At 36.8% G+C, this 21,644-nt stretch overlaps 1 protein-coding gene across 14 annotated transcripts in view; it reads left to right on the top strand.

Annotated features, from left to right (window-relative positions):
• Bbs9 (Bardet-Biedl syndrome 9) overlaps window positions 1-21,644 on the top strand; it is a 459,963-nt gene that overhangs the window by 26,335 nt on the left and 411,984 nt on the right. For 11 of the 14 annotated variants that reach the window (XM_078039867.1, XM_078039868.1, XM_078039866.1 and 8 more), the window contains 3 exons: window positions 11,492-11,642; window positions 13,998-14,062; window positions 21,195-21,308. In XM_078039867.1, coding sequence (XP_077895993.1) covers window positions 11,492-11,642; window positions 13,998-14,062; window positions 21,195-21,308 — 330 coding nt within the window. The remainder of the gene's footprint in view (window positions 1-11,491; window positions 11,643-13,997; window positions 14,063-21,194; window positions 21,309-21,644) is intronic. The other 3 variants (XM_078039871.1, XM_040291830.2, XM_040291833.2) reach the window with 2 other exon arrangements.

Here is a 21,644-nt window from a genome sequence, read left to right as displayed (position 1 = left end):
AAGCATAATCTGCTCTAGTGCCATCCATTTCCCTGCAAATTCCATGATTTTGTCATTTTTTAGTGCTGCATAATACTCCATGGTGTATAAATGCTACATTTTTTTTTATCCATTCATCTATTGAAGGGCATCTGGGTTGGTTCCACAGTCTAGCTATTGTGAATTGTGCTGCTATGAACATCGATGTGGCAGTATCCCTGTAGTACGCTCTTTTAAGGTCTTCAGGGAATAGTCCGAGAAGGGCAATAGCTGGGTCAAATGGTGGTTCCATTCCCAGCTTTCCCAGGAATCTCCATACTGCTTTTCAAATTGGCCTCACCAATTTGCAGTCCCACCAGCAATGCACAAGAGTACCCTTTTCCCCACATCCTCGCCAGCACGTGTTGTTGTTTGACTTCATAATGGCTGCCAATCTTACTGGAGTGAGATGGTATCTTAGGGTGGTTTTGATTTGCATTTCTCTGACTGCTAGAGATGGTGAGCATTTTTTCATGTACTTGTTGATTGATTGTATGTCCTCCTCTGAAGAGTGTCTGTTCAGGTCCTTGGCCCATTTGTTGATTGGGTTATTTGTTATCTTATTGTCTAATTTTTTGAGTTCGTTGTATACTCTGGATATTAGGGCTCTATCTGAAGTGTGAGGACTAAAAGTTTGTTCCCATGATGTAGGCTCCCTATTTACCTCTCTTATTGTTTCTCTTGCTGAGGAAAAACTTTTTAGTTTAAGTAAGTCCCATTTGTTGATTCTTGTTATTAACTCTTGGGCTATGGGTGTACTATTAAGGAATTTGGAGCCCAACCCCACAATATGTAGATCAGAGCCAACTTTTTCTTCTATCAGATGCAGAGTCTCTGGTTTGATATCAAGCTACTTGATCCATTTTGAGTTAACTTTTGTGCATGGTGAGAGGAGGGGATTCAGTTTCATTGTGTTACATATGGATTTCCAGTTTTCCCAACACCATTTGTTGAAGATGCTATCCTTCCTCCATTGCATGCTTTTAGCCCCTTTATCAAATATAAGATAGTGGTAACTTTGTGGATTAGTCTCTGTGTCCTCTATTCTGTACCATTGGTCCACCTGCCTGTTTTGGTACCAGTACCATGATGTTTTTGTTACTATTGCTGTGTAATATAGTTTGAAATCTGGTATCGCTATACCGCCTGATTCACACTTCCTGCTTAGCATTGCTTTTGCTATTCTGGGTCTTTTATTTTTCCATATGAATTTCATGATTGCTTTATCTATTTCTACAAGAAATGCCATTGGGATTTTGATTGGCATTGCATTAAACCTATAGAGAACTTTTGGTAATATCGCCATTTTGATGATGTTAGTTCTGCCTATCCATGAACAGGGTATATTTTTCCATCTTCTAAGATCTTCTTCTACTTCTCTCTTTAGGGTTCTGTAGTTTTCATTGTATAAATGTTTCACCTCTTTTGTTAGGTTGATTCCCAAGTATTTTATTTTTTTTGAGGATATTGTGAATGGAGTGTTTTTCCTCATTTCCGTTTCAGAAGTTTTGTCAGTGATATACAGAAATGCCTTTGATTTATGCATGTTGATTTTATATCCTGCCACTTTGCTGAATTCATTTATTAGTTCTAGAAGTTTTTTTGTAGACCCTTTTGGGTCTTCTAGGTATAGAATCATGTCATACGCAAATAGTGATAATTTAAGTTCTTCTTTTCCTATTTTTATGCCTTTAATTTCTTTCGTCTGTCTAATTGCTCTGGCCAGTGTTCCAAGAACTATGTTGAACAGAAGTGGTGAGAGAGGGCATCCCTGTCTTGTTCCAGATTTTAGAGGGAATGCCTTCAATTTTTCTCCATTCAGAATGATGCTAGCCTGAGGCTTAGCATAGATTGCTTTTACAATGTTGAGGTATGTTCCTATTATCCCTAGTTTTTCTAGAGTTTTGAACATAAAGGGATGCTCTACTTTGTCAAATGATTTTTCTGCAACTATCGAGATGATCATATGGTTCTTATTTATAAGTCTATAGATGTGGTGAATAACATTTATTGATTTCCGTATATTGAACCAGCCTTGCATCCCAGGGATGAATCCTACTTGATCATGGTGCACAATTTTTTTGATATGTTTTTGAATCCAATTTGCCAGAATTTTATTGAGGATTTTTGCATCTAGGTTCATTAGAGATATTGGTCTGTAGTTTTCTTTCTTTGAGGTATCTTTGTCTGGTTTCAGAATCAGGGTGATGTTGGCCTCATAGAATGAATTTGGAAGAGCTCCCTCTTTTTCTGTTTCCTGAAATAATTTGAGAAGTATTGGTATTAATTCTTCTCTAAAGGTTTTGTAAAACTCCGCTGTATACCCATCCAGTCCTGGGCTTTTCTTGGTAGTCTTTTGATTGCTTCTTCAATTTCATCCATTGATATTGGTCTGTTCAAATTGTGTGTATCCTCCTGACTCAGTCTGGGCAAATCATATGACTTTAGAAATTTATCGATGTCTTCACTATCTTCTATTTTATTGGAATATAGGTTTTCAAAATAATTTCTAATTGTCTTCTGTATTTTTGTAGCATCTGTTGCGATATTGCCTTTTTCATCCAGTATGTTAGTAATTTGAGTTCTCTCTCTTCTTCTCTTCGTTAGCATGGCTAAAGGTCTGTCAATCTTATTTATTTTTTTGAAGAACCAACTTTTAGTTTTGTTAATTTTTTCAATAGTTTCTTTTGTTTTAATTTCATTACTTTCCGCTCTGATTTTAATTATTTCTTGCCTTCTGCTACATTTGCTGTTGTTTTGCTCTTCCTTTTCTAGGGCTTTGAGATGAAGTGTGAGCTCATTTATTTGTTGGTTTTTCCATTTTTTGAGGAATGACCTTTAGGCGATGAATTTCTCTCTTAAAACTGCTTTCATTGTGTCCCATAGATTCCGATATGTTGTGTCTGTATTTTCATTTATCTCTAAGAATTTTTTTATTTCCTTCTTTAGGTCTTCTGTAACCCATTGATCATTCAGTAACATATTGTTTATTTTCCATGTGATGTAGGATTTTTCCTTCCTTCTTTTATCATTGATTTCCAGTTTCATTCCATTATGATCAGATAAAATGCATGGTATTATCTCGACCCCTTTATATTTACTGAGGGTTGCCCTATGGCATAATATATGGTCTATTTTTGAGAAGGATCCATGTGTTGCTGAGAAAAAAGTATATCCATTTGATGATGGTTGATATATTCTATATATGTCAGTTAAGTCTAGGTTATTGATTGTGGTATTGAGTTCTATAGTTTCTTTATTCAACTTTTGTTTGGAGGATCTGTCCAATGGTGAGAGAGGTGTGTTGAAGTCACCCATAATTATTGTGTTGTGGTCTATTTGATTCTTGAACTTGAGGAGAATTTGTTGTATGAACATCGCAGCACTATTATTTGGTGCATAAATATTGATAATTTTTATGTCTTGTTGGTGAATGATTCCTTTTAACAGTATATAATGTCCTTCCTTATCCCTTTTGATTAACTTAGTCTTGAAGTTGAATTTATTCGATATGAGGATGGCCACCCCTGCTTGCTTACGAGGACCATGTGCGTGGTATATTTTTTTCCCAACCTTTCACCTTCAGCCTGTGTATGTCTTTTCCAATCAGATGTGTCTCCTGGAGGCAGCATATTGTTGGATTGTTTTTTTTTAATCCATGTTACCAGCCTATGTCGCTTTATTGGAGAGTTTAAGCCATTAACGTTTAGAGTTACTATTGATATATGGTTTGTACTTCCAGCCATGTTTGATTATTTATCTTCTTTTTTTTTTAATTTAGTTTGTTTCTCCATGATTAGCTTTTCCCTCGCCCTCTGTCTTTACCGAGGCACTTCCCACTGATGGTTTTGGTTATTGTTTTTTATTTCTTTCTCGTGTAGTGCTTTGCTCAAGACGCTTTGCAATGCTGGTTTTCTGGCTGCAAATTCTTTTCGCTTTTGTTTATCATGAAAGATTTTTATTTCGTTCTCGTACCTGAAGCTTAATTTTGCTAGATACAGAATTCTTGGTTGGCATCCATTGTCTTTCAGTGTTTGAAATACATTGTTCCAGGATCTTCTCGTTTTTAGCTTCTGTGATGAAAAATCCGTTGTTAACCTTATTGGTTTACCCCTGAATGTAATCTGCCTCCTTTCTCTTGTAGCTTTTAATATTTTCTCTTTGTTCTGTATATTGGATATCTTCATAACAATGTGTCTTGGTGTTGGTCTACTGTGATTTTGTGTGCTCGGTGTCCTGTATGCATCTACGATTTGTATATCCGTTTCCTTTTTTATTTCTGGAATGTTTTCTGTAATTATTTCATTCAACAGGTTACTTATTCCCTTGGTTTGAATCTCTATACCTTCCTCTATCCCGATGACTCTTAAGTTTGATTTTTTTATGTTATCCCATATCTCTTGGATGTTTTTCTCGTGATTTTTTACCAGCCTTTCTGAGTTGGCTAGACTCTTCAAAATGATATATTTTGTCTTCATTATCTGATGTTCTGGCTTCTACTTGCTCCACTCTGTTAGTGATACTCTCAATTGAGTTTTTAATTTGGTTTATAGTTTCCTTCATTTCTAGAATTATTGTTTGATTTTTTTATAATCTCTATCTCCTAATAAAGATGCTTAACTTCTTCTTTTATCTGTTTATGTAATTCATTTTCAATGTGTTCTTTCACTGTTTGAATTTGCTGTCTCATATCCTCTTTAAGGTTCCATTCCATCTGTCTAAGGTATTCCTTGAGTTCTTTATATGACCATTTTTCTGATGACTCTAGGTCCTCCTGAATATTTAGGCTGTCCTGCATTGTTTGTACTCCTTTTCTTCCTTGCTTTTTCATGCTGCTCATGTTACTTCTTGTTCTGTTTGACTGCTGAGTTACTGTTTACTCCTACCAATTTATTTGATGCTTGGGAGGAAAGGTATTGAAGGGAAGGGAAGAAGTCACTAAAGAGAATGAGAGTAAGCAGGTAGAATTCAAGGAAGGGGGAATAAGAAAATTGAAAATAAATGAAAAGACAAAAGAAAAAAAATGGAAAATAAATAAGAAAAAATATTAAAAAAATAATAATAAAAAAATAAAAATTAAAATTTAAAAAAATAAAAATAAAAATAAAAAAATTAAAAATTAAAAAAAATTTAAAAAACAACAACAACAAAAAAAATAAAAATGAAAAAAAACCCTAAATTAAAAAAAATTAATAAATGCAGTCTTAGAGTTTGATTAACTTCTCTTTCAGTAGGTGGAGCTGTGCCCACTGGGCCAAGCTTCTCCTCTCAATAGGTGGGAACCAATCACTGTGCAGTAGCTCTTCCTCCCAGACTGGGCGGGTCTCCAATTCTGAGTGCCTAGGGCCTTTTCTTGTGTCTAGTCACTTCCCCACTTTTCCTTAAGCCAGGCCCCGCTCACCGGTGATGCTTACCACAATACTGGCTACACGTCAGGTCTGTTGCTCCTGGGAACCCTGTTTTCATGAACGCCTGGGCACACTCTCCCTCTTTGCCATTCCCTCAGACCCTAAGTTTGTAGAGCTTGGGGCTGAGAACCCCCCGCGAATTTGCTTGCCCTCCAGTAGCCACGCCCCCGGTAGCCGGTGCAAGAGACCTCAGTTGTCAGCACTGGTGGGAGCAGTAGCCGGGAGTTCTGCGCCGCGAATCCCGCGCCACTCCTGAGTCTCTCGGTCTGGCTATCGCGCTCTCGGGAGAGCTGGGAGGGGCCCTTATGGGAGAGCTGGGAGGGGCCCTTAAGTTTTCCGCCCTGTGTGGAGAGGGATGGCTAAGGGATTACACACCTGTTGCCGCTGGTTTCAATGAAGTTATCTCCTCTGCCTCGTTCTTGTGAGGTCAGTTCTCTGCCATGGTGGTATCCCATGGAGATGGTGACAGTTCATTCCCTTTGCCGGGTGACCAATGCAACGGGTGGGTCCTGACTGTCTCTCTCAAGCCCCGTTTCAATCCTGTGACCACTGCCTATGAAGGCTCGGTTGGCATTTACCTCTGTAAGTTCAGAAGGGCCGACCAGTTGTTTCAGCGGGATCGTTAGTGCTGAGTCACAGCAGTTTGGCTGCCAGAAGCAGGTGAACGGGAGCTTGAATTCAGCCGATCCCGGCTCGATGTGTGTTCTGAGAGGCCCAGACTGTTCGCCCCAGATCCACGTCAGCTCAGCATTGCCTAGTGATCCTGAGCAAACAGCATTTAGACAGTTTACGACTCCCTATGCCCACGTAGCTGAAGAGGTCAGAGACTTGATCTCTCCGCGCCCGCCGCCATATTGGATCCCCCCTTCATATGTTTTATTATTTTTTTTTTTGAATTTTTGGGTACTGGGGATTTAACCCAGGAACATTTTAATACTGAGCTACATCCCCAGCCCATTGTTAATGTTTTATTTTGAGATAAGGTCTTACTGAGTTGCTTAGGGCCTGGCTAAGTTGCTGAGACTAGCTTCAAATTAACAGCCCTCTTGCCTTAGCCTCCCGATTTACTGGAATTACAGGCATGTGCCATCATGCCTGGATCTTCATGTGTTTTAAGGGGTCTTTAGAATAGTTTACTTCTGCTGAACACATTGGCACACACCTGTAATCCCAGTGATTTGGAAGGCTGAGGCAGGAGGATTCCAAATTCAAGGTCAGCCTGGGTAATTTAGCAAGATCCTGACTTAAAAAGGGTTGGGAATGTAGCTCTGTGGTAAAGCACCCAAGTTCAATCCCCATAGTGGGGGAAAAAAACCAAGAACCAACAAAAAGCAACAACAACAAAATAAAAATTCAACCCAAGTCCCCCTCCCCCCCAAAATGAAAGAAAATACAGTTTAATTCTGTATTGTATGAACAATTTTTTGGTTTAAATAATTTATAGTAATGAACTTTATTTTGCAATTCAAATACTCTTTGGTCTCTTAGAAAGAAAACTTATAACCATTGTTTTGTTCAGGATATATAAATAATGTCCTCTATGTTTTTCTTTATTTTTTTTTTTCACTGTATAAAATTACTAGGATCTGGGGAAAAAGTGAAAAGGGAAAATTATATTGGCTAAGGAGAGCGAGAGGTTTTAAACTACACTGAGCACATTCTCAATTATTTCTGAGGAAATCTGGGCCTTCCTTTTCTTTAATAGGAGATGGGATGATTTTCTATTCAGAGGATGTCCTTGGGCGGGGTCTCTGAAGGATAATCAAACCTGGTTCTGCCCAACTGTTAAAGTTTTTGGTTCCCCAATTATTTGATTCCACAGAAGAGTCTTGCAAAAAAAATATCTGCCAGAGAGAACAATTTCAAACCCACCTCTGTCCAGAGATTTAGATCTCAACTTGGTTGGAAACTATACTTACTGATTTTCTTTCTTTTTTCTTTTTCTTTTTTTTTTGGGGGGGGGTACTGGGGATTTAAGCCAGGGGCACTTTATCATTGAGCTACTTTCCTAGTTCTTTTTTATTTTTTTATTTTGAGATAGGGTCTTACTAATTTCCTTAGGACCTGGCTAAGTTCATGAGGCTGGACTTGAACTTGCAAAGTTACATATTGCTCATTTCATGTATTTCTGTTCTTTCTAAGCATTGCTATAGAAAAACTATTGCATGTTTATGTCCTACATAAACAAAAACATTAATCATCATTTCTCAATCCTTCCTACTGATTTTCTGAATTACATATTGCTCATTTCATGTATTTCTGTTCTTTTCTCCCCCAGGGATTGAACCCAGGGGTACTTAACCATTAAGTCATATCCCCAGCTTTTAAAAATTTTTTTAATTTAATATTTTAAAATTTTCTTTTTAGTTGTAGATGGACACAATATCTTTATTTTTATTTATTTATTTTTATGTGGTGCTGAGGATCAAACCCAGGGCCTCCTGCTTGTGAAGCAAGTCCTCTACTAATGAGCTACAACCCCAGCTACCTTTTTTTTTGTTTTTATTTTTGTTTTGAGGCAGGATCTCACTGAGTTGCTTAAGGCCTCGCTAAGTTGCTAAGGCTGGCCTTGAACTCATGATCCTCCTGCCTCAGCCTCCCAAGTGGCTGGAATTACAGGCATGTGTCACCATTTCCAGCTTCATATATGTATTTCTATTAGACCTTCTTCTGGAGTACCACCAGTGGGTTACCAGTATGCTGAGATATTGCTTGCCTTCAGTGTATGTCCAGCTATGAGCAGCTTTCTATGTTTTTCCAAGCATTGCTATAGAAAAACTATTGCATGTTTATGTCCTACATAGACAAAAACATTAATCATTATTTCTCAAAGCCCGGATACCTGTGTTGTAATATCTTGGAGAGATTACTATATGTGAAGATTGCCTATTCCAGACTTACATGACCCTATAAGACTGTATTCTCTGGAGTTGGGTGAGGTGGTGGGGCTCAGGTATTTGAATTTTGAAAAGCTATAAAGTTGAATGGTGGCACTCTGAAGTTTGAGTGTTATGATTGTTATGGAATAGAAGGTTGATGAGAGCAGTTTTGGATACATTCTTGTTGAGATAGAAATTTGTAGTTATACAGAATAGAGGCAGATTTTTGGAATGAACAGGGTGACAGTTGTATTTAAAGCCCTGAGAATAGGTGAAATTCCACATGGAGAGCAGTTGGAATTAAGATGTGGGAAGTGTAGGACTGTAATTTGGAGAATGCAAGCATTAAATGGGGAGTTGGGAAGAGTATTCAGTAATTGATTCTGAGGAGGCTGGCAGAGAGTCAGATAAACCAGCTGGGCTAGTACCTAGGAGGGAAGTTTTAATGATAAGAAGCCTGGAAAGTTTCCATTCCATTTAGCAGCAAGTGGTTCATTGGTGTCTGTGATGAGGGTGTCCACAATGGTAATGACATCCAGATTTGCAATGAGAGTGGAAGGTGGGGAGACTGAGAATTTATGCTTCCTTAAAGAAACTTAGCTGTGAAGGAAAAAAGGATGATAATGATGATATGGGGAAATGTAGGGATAATGTGTAAGATAGAGGCTGTCATTGGTATAGCAGGGATCCTGAGAAATTGGTTAGAGATGGTGTCTGATATGTAGATGGAAAGGTTAACCTTGAATAGGCATGAGATCTTTATTCACCATGACAGAATGCAGGAAGGTAAGAGTGAATACAGATGTAGAGAAGTTTGTGTGAATACTGATGAACTCTATAAGATCCATTTGATTTTAGTATTAGGAAGTTTGGTTAATTAAACAGGGGTCTATACTACTTCTATGCCAGATTTGGGATAGTTTTCAAATTTCAAAGCCAAAAACACTTACATGTGCAGATTTTAGTATTAGTAAGTTTGGTTAATTAAACAGGGACCTGTGTTTGATTTTGATTTCAAGGACATTTCCATTGTCTTTGTTGAGGAGGTAGTTTTCCATGTAGCCATTATAAATGTATGTGTTAGGAAACCAAATGAATGGTGTATCATTTTCTAAGGAAATGTGTTTCCTTTAAGCTCTCAGAAATTGAGGGAAAAAAAGCTCAGATTGGTCTTGTTCTCACATTGGATGAACTTTGATAAAAAGTTCATGTATCCCTGGGCCTTCTTAATTGTCAACAACAGTGTCTTTTGAGTTTCTAGATTTAGTACTCAGTAACTCAAAGCCAGTATTCTGCATTTATATATGCTTTTATTTATTTATTTATTTTTTTGTGGTGCTGGGGATTGAACCCAGCTCTTCACAAATGTTAGGCAGGTGCTATACTAGTGAGCTATATTTCTAGTATTTCAGTATTCTTGCAGGGCTTGGGTATTTCCCTTTTCTGAGTACACTTGACTAAATGATTACCAATCCTGTAGGGAAGGATCTTAGTCAAATTCACATTAGGTATGTGTGGTGTGATAGAAATGACTTACATATAAGCTTGTCATTGTTCATGGACAGCTGAGTCTGTGAATTAACTTTTATGTGAAAATGGGCAAGAAGCCATGATTGAGGTGTCTTCTTTTTTTATTTATTTGAAATACTTATGGTTATAGACTTCAAAAAAAGGCCTTGTGGATGTGATGAATATATTGTAGTGTTTTGTTACAATTTAATTATTTGTTTTTTTAAAATATTTATTTTTTAGTTGTAGTTGGATACAATATCTTTATTTATTTATTTTTATGCAGTGCTGAGGATCAAACCCAGGGCCTCACACATGCTAGGCAAGTGCTTTTACTGCTGAGCCACAACCCTAGCCCCCCAATATAATTATTTCTTATTAAAAAGGCTGTAATGGCTTTCCATTTAATACCTTCTTGTTTGTTTAATTCCTGTGCAATCCCATATTAGTTAACCATAGCTTGAATTTGTAAGTTAGATTGTTACTTGGGATCTGGTTACTATAACAGTCCTGCTAACTATTATAAAAATCATACATAGAGCCAGGCACGATGTTGCATACTGTAATCCCAGCAGTTTGGGAGGACTGTGAGTCAAAGACAGCCTCAGCAATTTAGGGAGTCCCTAAGAAACTCAGGAAGACCCTGTCTCTAAATAAAATACAAATAAAAGGGGGGGGATGGGGATGTTGTTCAGTGGTTAAGTGCCCTTGGGTTCAATCCCTGGTACCAAAAAAAAAAAAAAAAATCATACATACAATGGGGCATAGTGATGCCCAGTAACTCAGAAGGCTGAGAAAGGATGATCACAAGATCACAAGTTTGAGACCAACCTTGGCAATTTAGTAGTGAGAACCTGTCTCAATGCAGCAAAAAAAAAAAAAAAAAAAAGAGAGAGAGAGAGAGAGAGAGAGAGAGAGAGAGAGAGAGAGAGAGGGAGGGAGGGTCTGTGGATGTAGGTCAGTAGAAGAGTGCTTCTGGGTTCAGTTCCACTACTGTCCCCTTCCCCTAAAAAAATCATACATATACACTTTGCTTTTGAGAATTATTAGCTTGTTGCCATATGGACTTGATCATCTTGACCTTTTTATTTCTGAGTGTAGGTCTATAGTGAAGTCAATGCTTGGTTTTTCAGTGAGTTATAATGGGCTGAGGGCATGACAGGACTCAAAGAAGCTAAGCATGAATCATTTTATAAACTTTTAGTAACTCCATTATTACAGTATACTCTTATCACTCTGATTAACATCCTTACTTTTACTTTAGAAACCTGAAGAAATTTGTCAGCTCATACATTACAGTATGCACTTTCATGCCTGGCTTAATATGGAATTTTCAGTAGTCATATTAGTTGTAAAATTGACAACTATGATTGAATCAGTTCTTTGATTAAAGAGTTTGCTTTGATTGTTTAATTATGACTGATAACAAATTAAGGCTTAGGAAAAAATGTAATACATTAGTATACTTGAATTTTGGTGATGTAAAATGATTTTTGAAGAGCTATGTGTTATTCAAATAAATTCACTTTAAATGCATCTTCTATTGGCACAGTGGACTTCTATATGAAGCAAGACTGATTTTATTATATTTCTTTTAGACGTTAGGAAGTTTATTCCCAAAGATATTTTCTAATGTTTGTTTCTGTCTACATCTTCTTTTAAAAAATCTCTCTACAGATAAAATAATTGTGGGTAGCTTTATGGGATACCTAAGAATCTTTAACCCCCATCCTGTAAAAACAGGAGATGGAGCTCAAGCTGAAGATTTGCTCCTGGAAGTCCATCTACGAGATCCCATACTTCAAGTGGAAGTAGGAAAGTTTGTTTCGTAAGTACAGCCCACTAATTCTGGTATTTTGTCTTACTTGGAGAGCATTTCAGTTCTTTACTATGAAACTTTTGTGAATTCTTCAAAGGAGACTATATGTGTATCCTTGACATTGTCATGTAGGTGTTTTTCATTTTCTGAATTTTTTTTTATAAAAACCTTTAAGATGAATAATTTTGGATCTTTTTATAGGTACAAATCTAAGGTACCTGGCACATCAATGACTTAAAGGAAATGAGATGATCTTTAAAAAAATGACCAAATAAAGATATAGTAAATTATCACTGTATGCCTGTAATCCCAGCCATTTGGGAAGCTGAGACAAGAGCATCACAAGTTCAAAGTCAGTCTTAGCAACTTAGTGAAGCTCTGAGTAACTTAGTGAGACCTTGTTTCAAAATGATAAATAAGGGGTGAGATGTGGTTCAGTGGTTAAATGCCATTGAGTTCAATTCCTGGTACAAAAAAAATTTACATATGTGTGAGTGTGTGTGTATAAAATCACTATATTATTCAGGTTGGCCTTGAACTTACAATCTTCATCCTCCTGAGTTGCTGGTATGACCACTGTGCCTGTGGTCACTGGACCACCAGTCGTTTTTATTTATTTTAAAGCAGACTCTATAAGGGGCTGAGCTGACTTCAAATTGTGATCATCACCTTCAGCATCTTAAATAGTTAGAATTACAGGTATGTACCACCACTCCCAGTGGAATTCTTGCCTTTAAAAGCATTTTGACCTTTCCACTGGAAAAAAATAGGAAACATGATCAACATTCATTCTGTATGATAGTCCTTTGTACAGTTCTCATTTTTTTGATCATTTGGAAGGGGAAGAAGTTGACATTAATGAGTGGATACTGATCTAGGTCTTTATAAACATTGTCTCAAGAATCTTATTTTTCAAGGCAGATATGATCTGTATCAGGATAAGGAAACTAGAGCTTATAGTGTAAGATCACACAATCAAAACTTGATTTTGATTCCATACTTCACTATCTTTCCAATTATTATACTCTTTTCTGGAATGTGAATACATAAAGAAATTTCTGAAGGCACTATCAATTATATAATAGCTGTGCCTCTTTGCATTTGTAGAATGAATAATAAGTATTTATATATCAATCGTACCAGTGCTTTGCAGATATTATCTTTTACAATTATTATTTTGTGAGTAAAATAGAGACACTCTGAACAATTAAATGATCACACGTAAAGTAAGGTACAGAGTCTGAGTCCCAACCCAGGTGTTCAGAGTTCAATTACAGTCCTGTAGTTTAGAATAGTTTATAACAGAGATTGGACTAGAGACTTGCTTGCACATGTGGGCCTCTAGTTTTTAACTGTAAAAGAGCTGCCAAGATTTAAGAACTAGGAGATTTCACATAAAACCCCTGCTTTCTGGTGTTTCATGAAAAATGTGGAGATCTGGCCACAAGCCCAGAACCAAATAGTAGCCACCTCCTCTAGCCTGGCCCCAGTCTCCAGTTAATCACAGTCATTTACACCTTTTCCTCATTAACATCCATTAGCTTGACCCTTGAAGACTCCTGAGTTTGGGAGCTCTAGACTTTGCCATGCTGCTGTCTCTGGCAACCACTTGACATGGACTGGGAAATGTAGTGGGGATATTGGCATTTTATTTTATTTGAGAGTCCAAAAAAATGTTTTCAATACTTTTAATAAATTTCAGATCTGGAAGTGATATGTGCCACTTACTAATAATGATTAGAATTTTGTGGTGCTTTAAGCTTTACAAGGTTCTTTCACATGACTTTATTTGATTTATTTGAAACCTCTTATTCTACAGAAGGGAAACAGGTTCAGAGAGATTAAGTGATTTGCCCAAAGTTATAGGTGAATTAGTCAGAGAGCCAGAACCAGAAGTTGGAGCTTTTTACTGTGGAGAGTACTCATGACGAAGCCTCACTTCTGACTCTTCTTGGGTCCTTAGTCGATTTCAATCTGAAGGCAGGTCCTTGAAGCAGAGTATCGCTCCTCCTTCCCTTCCTTCCTTTCTTACTACCCTCCTCCATCCTTCCCTTTCTACCTCTCTTTAGAAGGTCTTGCTGTGTTGCTTATGCTGGCCTTGAATTTGCAGTTCTCCTGCTTTAGCTTCTGGAGCAACTCAAATTACAGCTGAAGCCTCTGTTCCTGACAAGACAGAGTATTTGAGGATGTGAAATTGTCAGTTGTCCTATTTGTTGTGACATTTATTTTTCAGTTCAGAATGTTTTCTAATGAATTGTTTACTCATAGTAGGTATAGTTAGATCTTTTTGTAATCATTTAATAACTTTTTGGTTATATTGAACATTAATATTTAAAAGCATTTAAAACATTTCCTATTTTTCAGAGGTACTGAAATGCTTCATTTGGCTGTGTTGCATTCTAGAAAACTTTGTGTCTACTCTGTCTCAGGTAAGAAACATTTATTTTCAATGTGGAATTTATATTACAAACTGGATTCCTTACTGTAAAAACTGGGTTCTTTATTATAATAATAGATATTTTCTTTCTTTTTTATTTTATTTTATTTTATTTATTTTTTTTGTACCGGGGATGGAACCCAGGGGCACTTAACCACTGAGCCACATCCCTAGTCTTCTTTGTATTTTATTTTGAGACAAGGTCTTGCTAAGTTGCTTAGGGTCTCACTAAGTTGCTGAGGCTGGTGTTGAACTTCTGATTCTCCTGCCTCAGCCTTCCCAAGCTGCTAGGATTACTGGCATGTGCCACTGTACATGGCTAAGAATATATATTCTCTAGTGCTGAGTTGGGAGAGAACACAAAACATTAATTTGAAGTTTTTTTTGTCTTAGCATTTTTCTATTGTTCAATACTTTTTCAGAGACTTAAAAGCATTACATTTTCTTGGTCTGTTATTTCTATGCATATTGATATTTCTAGCAGAAGGTTTCTTGTGATCTCCTTCCTCTCAGGAATTATGTTCAGGATTGCCTGACTGATCTAGGCTACTTCTGGGTACTTGGGACTCTTGAGTGCCCACCCCCCCACCACTAGTAATTGAACTCAGTGGCACTCAACCACTGAGCCACATCCTCAGCCCTATTTTGTATTTTATTTAGAGACAGGGTCTAACTGAGTTGCTATGTGCCTCACCATTGCTGAGGCTGACTTTGAACTCGCCATCCTCCTGTGTTAATCTTCCAAGCCACTGGGATTACAGGTGATCACTGGAGAGACTCTTAAGTGTTCAAAAGTACCAGCAAAATTCATAGATGCTGAGTCATAGTGGTTTGAAATACATTTTCTTTGGTAAACCTCAAGTATTTTTTCTTTATAGTTCAGATTTCTTGGCTTTTGGTTGTCTTCACTTCTTTAGACCTCAGGGCACATATTTTGAGGCTTAATCAGGTTTCATTCTCTGACATGGTTCATTGTGGTTTGGTTTCAGCATTTCAGCCCTGATTAAAATTAAAAGATAACTTTAATTTCAGTACTTAGGTAAATTTTACTTCAACTTCAGAATTATTTTTGCGTATATTGATTTGGAGAATTTCTTATATGGCTTTGATAAAGCTAAGTGTCTGTAGGGCTGTTCTGTATATAAGTGATACTCTGTAGAGAGTTTGCTATAAAGACTAGTTTCTAGGGTTTGAATTTCTCAGACTCATTCTCTCTCTTTGGGTTTTCTTTATATTTTGCCTTTAATTTGACTAATAATTTTTACTTTACTGACACTTAGGTAGTCTCTTTTTGGGGTGAAGATCTATTAACTTTCTAAGGCAGGCTTGGTAACCAGGGATATGGTATTTGGTAGATAATCCAGTAACTTCTTTGAAAATGAGTGTATGAATTTGTGGGTGGTGCTGAAGCAATTGACAGTGGCTTTTTATTATTCTTTATCATGTGATGTTTTCCTTTTCTTTCTCTATTATCTCTGTCAGTTTATTTTCCTTCCTGTTTATATCAGAGGCCTGATGGAGTATACTTTCATTGGTTTCAGAGAAAAGATGCTGCTCCTCCTAGTGATAGGATATATATTTAGTATTAAGATATATATTTAGTATTAGAGTAAGTAGAGAAGTTATGATATAGGTTACTATATTGCATGGATCTAATCCTCTTTTTTTGACTGGGAGCATGTTAATTACTAGTGAAATTTTACTGACTCCATTAACACAGGCAGTGGAGGAAGAGAACTTCCCCACAGTTAATATTTAGTCCCTTCTAGAGGGCCCATTGGGCTCTAAGCAGGGCCTCTTAGAAACTACAAATTAGATTAGATTCTTAGCTTTCCTTGGTCACATTTGAGATAGGCTCAGAAAGACAGAAACCCCTAAAGTGCTTCTGGCTTAAAGCATAGGCTGGGGATAAAATGTTTTTTTAAAAAGCCTGCTGGCCTGTTTGGTCACAGTTTGTTTATGGGACTGTGGTATCTATCCTCCAAATTAGTGTTGAAAATGAAAATTATTTGCCACAGGAATGGTAATTTTTATTGCTCTTTTATTCTTTGTTTTCGTTTAAAAGCTTTATGTTCTCTAGAGACCAAGATTTGTCCAAACTACATTCCCTTATGCCCCACCTCACTTCCCTTCTGTCTCTGATTTCTTCATTCTCTTATGATATTTGTAAACTGACAATTTCTCCTGGCATAGCTTAAATTAAGAGGCATGGGAAATCAATATTTTTGTTCTCTTGAATGTTTCTTGAGGTTCCAGACTGAACTTTTACCTAGCTTTTACTGTAACATGGGAAGCACAAATGTTTCTAGTTTAAATAAAATGACTGGTGTTGGGAGATGAAAATATTAGCTGAACTTGACATCCTGTCCCCTGACTGCCTCCTCCCCAAATATTTTCTTTTATTGTCCGTGTGCTTCTGAAAAGGATTTGAGGCAAACTGAAGATCTTTAAAGTAAAGTCTCTTGGACATACCAAATACCCACTACCAGACATTTTTTTCCCTTGGTACTGGGATTGAACCCAGGAGTGTTCTACCACTGACCTACTCTCCCAGACTTTTTTTTAAAGTTTTTTTTTTTTATTTTTGAGTTGTAGTTGGATACAGTACCTTTACTTGATTGTATGTGGCGCCGAGGATTGAACCCAGGGTCTCAGGCTTGCTAGGTGAGCGCGCTACCACTGAGCCACAATGCCAGCCCTTTCCCAGACCTTTTTATTTTTCATTTTGAGATAGGATCTCACTAAGTTGTTGAACATAGCCTCAAACTTGAGATCCCCCTGCTTCAGCTTCCCAAGTTTCTGGGATTATAGGCATGCATCAGTGTGTCCAACCACCCCAGCCCTTTTAATTTTTTGAGACAGGGTCTCACTGAATTGTCAAGGTTGGCCTTGAAATTGTGATTTTCATACCTCAGCCACCTCAGTCACTGAAATTGCAGCATTGAGCTACCATCACAGGCCCCAACAGTCCTTAAAAGTCAGAGACTACTGTGCTAACCTCTTTTTGGTTAGTGATGTGTCATTAAATATGTGCTTAATTGAAATAATAGGATCTTGCTGACCTGAAGGTAGCCCATTTTACCATACAGTAGTAAGAGAAAGCATCATCTTGCATCTGATTCTTTCCCTCCTTCCTTTCTTTTACTGGGGATTGAACTCAGTAGTGCTTTCCACTGAGCTACATCTCCAGTCCTTTTTATTTTTTAATTTTGAGGCAGGGTCTCACTAAATTCCTGAGGCCTTGAACTTGAGATACTTCGGCCTCAGCCTTCTAAGTCCCTGGAATTACTGTGGTATGCCACTGTGCCCAGCCTCAGGTTCCTTTTGATGGGCTTCAGTTTCTGAGTAAACGCTTACAGATGTGTGAGCCATATTGAGTTTGTACTTATAGTCTTTTCCAATTGTATGCAAATGTGTACTACATAAGTGTAGTACATAAATTCATAACTAGTCAGTACAAATCTGACTACCTACAGATTTAAAATTTTTTTTTCTTGTAGTTGTAGATGGACAGAATGCCTTTATTTTATTTGTTTATTTTTTTATGGGCTGCTGAGGATTGAACCCAGTGCTTCACACATGCTAGGCAAGCAAGTGCTCTGTCGCTGAGCTATAGTGCCAGCTCAACTTATAGAATCTTAATGGTTGCCATGAGAAGGATAAAAAAGATGTGGTTCTTTATGTTTGATGGATTTATATAATCTAATTAGTTCTTTAACTCAATGAACCTACTTAATCTGTAATTAGCTCACTGAACATCTTTAGATTGTGGAGTAGTGATCTAAAATTACACTGAAAACTGTCACCAAGGAGATTTTTGATTCTTTCTTTGATTTTTGGTTTTCTGGAGGGTTTTTTTTTTGTATAAATTAAATTTTCTTATGTGATAAGACCAGTAGAATAAATGTTCTAAATATGTGTTTACTTTCTTTTTTAATTTTTTTTACTTTAGTTATACATGACAGTAGAATGTATTTTGGCAAAAATACGTAAAGTATAAGTTATTAGGTTCCCATTCTTATGTTTGTAATTACTTTCTAACTGAAATATTATTATTAACTTCGGCTTCATGTAGACAAATCATATACTTACTATATTCAGTCTACATATCTAAGGACAAAACCTGTATAATTTTTTATCTTTGTGGAAATGTATTTTTTTTTAAGATGGACACAATACCTTTATTTAGATTTTTTTTTTTAAATGTGGTGCGGGAGATTGAACCCAGTTCCTCACACATGCTAAATAAGTGCTCTACCACTAAGTCACAACCCCAGCCTACTAATTTTTAATATGGTATCACTGATGCTTTTCTAGGAAAAATACAAATCCTATTATTATTTTATGCCAAATGTGTTTAAATATTAACTGCTGAATCCAGTATTCACTGGTGTGAATTCTTTTTTTTTTTTTTTTGTAGATGAACATAATACCTTTATTTTATTTATTTTTATGTGGTGCTGAGGATCAAACCAGTGCCTCATCCGTGCTGGGCAAGCGCTCTACTACTGAACCATAACCCCAGTCCCTGGTGTGAATTCTTTTTTTTCCTTTTTAAACATTTATGTTTTAGTTATAGGTGGACACAATATCTTCATTTTCTTTGTATGTGGCGCTAAGGATTGAACCCAGTGTCTCAGGCATGCTAGGCGAGTGCTCTACCTCTGAACCACAACCCCAGCCCCCTGGTGTGAATTCTTTTTTTTTTTTTTTTAAATATTTTTTAGTTGTAAATGGACCTTTTATTTTATTTATATATTTATATGCAGTGCTGAGGATTGAACCCAGGGCCTCACACATGCCAGGAAAGTGCTCAGTCTACCACTGAGCCACGACTCCAGCTCCTTAATGTTACTTTTTTTCTCTCATTTCCTTTTCTTTTTTTTCAAAGAGATGAGGTCTCACACATTTTCCAGACTGGCCTGGAACTCCTGGGCTCAAGCAGTCCTTCTGCCTCAGCCTACTTAGTATTGGGACTATAGGTGTAGGCCACTGCACTTAGCTTACAGTGGCATATTCTTGCTACTTTAATTTGGGAAATTGTTATTGACCATATCTGTGGACATTATGATCTTTACTGAGGGGAGGACCAAATTCCCTACATGTTTTTATGTGATGGATAACCAGGCATGAGGCTATATCATGCCTGGCTCTGAAGACCTGATTTGAGCAAATATCCTTTACCAGTTATGTGATTTGGGGGAAATATCTTAAATTTTTTTGAATTTAAGGTTGCCTTTATTTTAAAATGGAAAAAAATATTCTTATACTCTAAATGCACGTTGGTAAGTAATTTGGGACAAAAAAACCCCCCAAACAAATAGATGCACATATTTATATATTTAGATTGTTTTAATGATCAAATACTACCCAGTTTGGGGACTCTTGTTTGTTTTCTGGTAGTTTAAAATTTTCTTTAATTTTTGCATTTTGAATGAATAAATGACAAAGATGTTTCTTCATTTTTTTTTTTTTTTTGAACTGCGGATTGAATTTAGGGGCACTTTACTACTGAGCTATACCCTAGTCCTTCTTAAATTTTATTTTGAGACAGGGTCTGATTGCCCAAGTTGGTCTTGCACTTGAATCCTCCCACCTTGGCTTCCCAAATTTCTGGGATTATAGTCAGGTACCACTGTGTCAGGCTCAGAGATGCTTCCTTATGGAGAAAGTTGTTTTTTGAATCTTTTTTCTTTATTCCTAATGCTGTTACCTGATTGCTGGTCTGTAGCTCTAACTGTAAGGCTACCACCAGAGAAAAAATATGGGTAAAGAATCTTTTCTTGGGCTGGGTGTGGTGGCACATGCCTGTAATCACAGTGGCTCGCGGGAGGATCACGAGTTCAAAGCCAGCCTCAGCAAAAGAGAGGTGATAAGCAACTCAATGAGACCCTGTCTCTCAAAAAAAAAAAAAAATAGGCTAGGGATGTGGCTCAGTGGTTTAGTACCCAGTAACCCCCAACCCCAGTTCAGTCCCCAGTAATCCCCCTGCCCCCCACCCCCAAAAAAAGGATCTTTTTTTTTTTTTTTTTTTTACTGGGGATTGAACTAGTGGTGCTTAATCACTGAGCCCTTTTTATTTGTTTATTTGTGGTGCTGGGGATCGAACCCAGGGCCTTGAGCACATGAGACAAGTACTCTACCAACTGAGCTATATCCCTAGCCCCCTTTTTATGGTTTATTTTGAGATTAGATCTTGCTAATGGCTTAGGGCCTCACTAAATTCTTGAGGCTGGCCCTGTGTTGGATAAAGAATTTTTTCTTGACTGGCATGGTCGTGCAATCTTGTAATTCCACCAACTCCAGAGCCTGAGGCAGGAGGATTACCAGCTTCAGCAATTTAGCGAGCCCTAAGCTATTTAGCAAGACCCTGTATCAAAATAAAAAAATAAAAAGGACTGGGATGTGCTCAGTGGTTAAACACCTCTGAGTTCAATCCTTGATAATACTCCCCTTTCCCCCCTCCCCACCAAAAAACCACAAAACCCAATCACAAACAAAACCTTTTCTCTTATGAAAAGAACTGGAGGATAATTGTAGTTCATATGATCTATTAAATGCAGAGAAAGTGTTTTTTCTTTGTTTTGAAGGAGGTGATTTTGGCAAAGTTAAATTAAAACACATTACTTGCTGAGGGAAACTTAGAGAATCTCTCCATAATCATAGTATATAATTCATTAGGGGATTGAGTATTTTGAGAGTTGAAATGGGAAAATGCATTTCTGTAAAGTGTTGGAGATTTTTTTTTCTTAGATACTTCAAGTCATTTTGTTTGCTCTGTTATTATTTATAAATGCAAGGAACTTAACCTCATTTATTTGAGAACTGAAATTAGAGTATTTTGTTGTTATTTAAATAATTACACTTCACTCAGGCAAGTCTAATAGAAATAGATAATAAAATGTTCCCCAGGTAGTATTTCATCTAATGGTGTAAAATCTAGTTGAGATTTAACTGGTTTTAACTGTGCTATGTTATCATTATGCTAATTGTTCATAATGTCTTAGTGCTTTGTCATTTCAATATTCACTAACATTAAATCACTTGGTATAGAGGATGAGAAGAAATTAATGACTTTTCACATAAACAAATATAAAGTAATCTTTTAATTATTTTCTCCTTAGGAACATTGGGTAATGTGGAACATGGGAACCAATATCAGCTTAAATTAATGTATGAACATAATCTTCAGAGAACAGCCTTCAATATGACTTATGGATCATTTGGTGGGGTAAAAGGTAATTTGTTTTTAATCATCAGTATATTATTTTAAATGATAGATTTAAAATATTTGGTCATATTAAAATGGAGGATTTTGTAGTTTGAATCTTAGAGCAAGTTAAAATAAGATATTTTATTGAAAAGTTTGTATCCAAATATTCAAAACAATAAAAAAAGAAACTTTAAACAACAGATGTGTTTGATTTTCATAGCCTTTGTACATGGTCTATGGAGACATTTCTAAATGCCTATAAGCTGACTGAAATTGAGTGTTTTTTTTTTTTTTTTTTGTGTGTGTGTGTGTGCTAGAACTGTGTGCCTGCCTATTTGAGGGAGATTAAGGGCTGACCTTC

This window comes from Ictidomys tridecemlineatus, chromosome 2 (genome assembly GCF_052094955.1).
Source record: "Ictidomys tridecemlineatus isolate mIctTri1 chromosome 2, mIctTri1.hap1, whole genome shotgun sequence".
Lineage (NCBI taxonomy): Eukaryota > Metazoa > Chordata > Mammalia > Rodentia > Sciuridae > Ictidomys > Ictidomys tridecemlineatus.
This window is presented reverse-complemented; position numbering and strand designations above follow the sequence as displayed.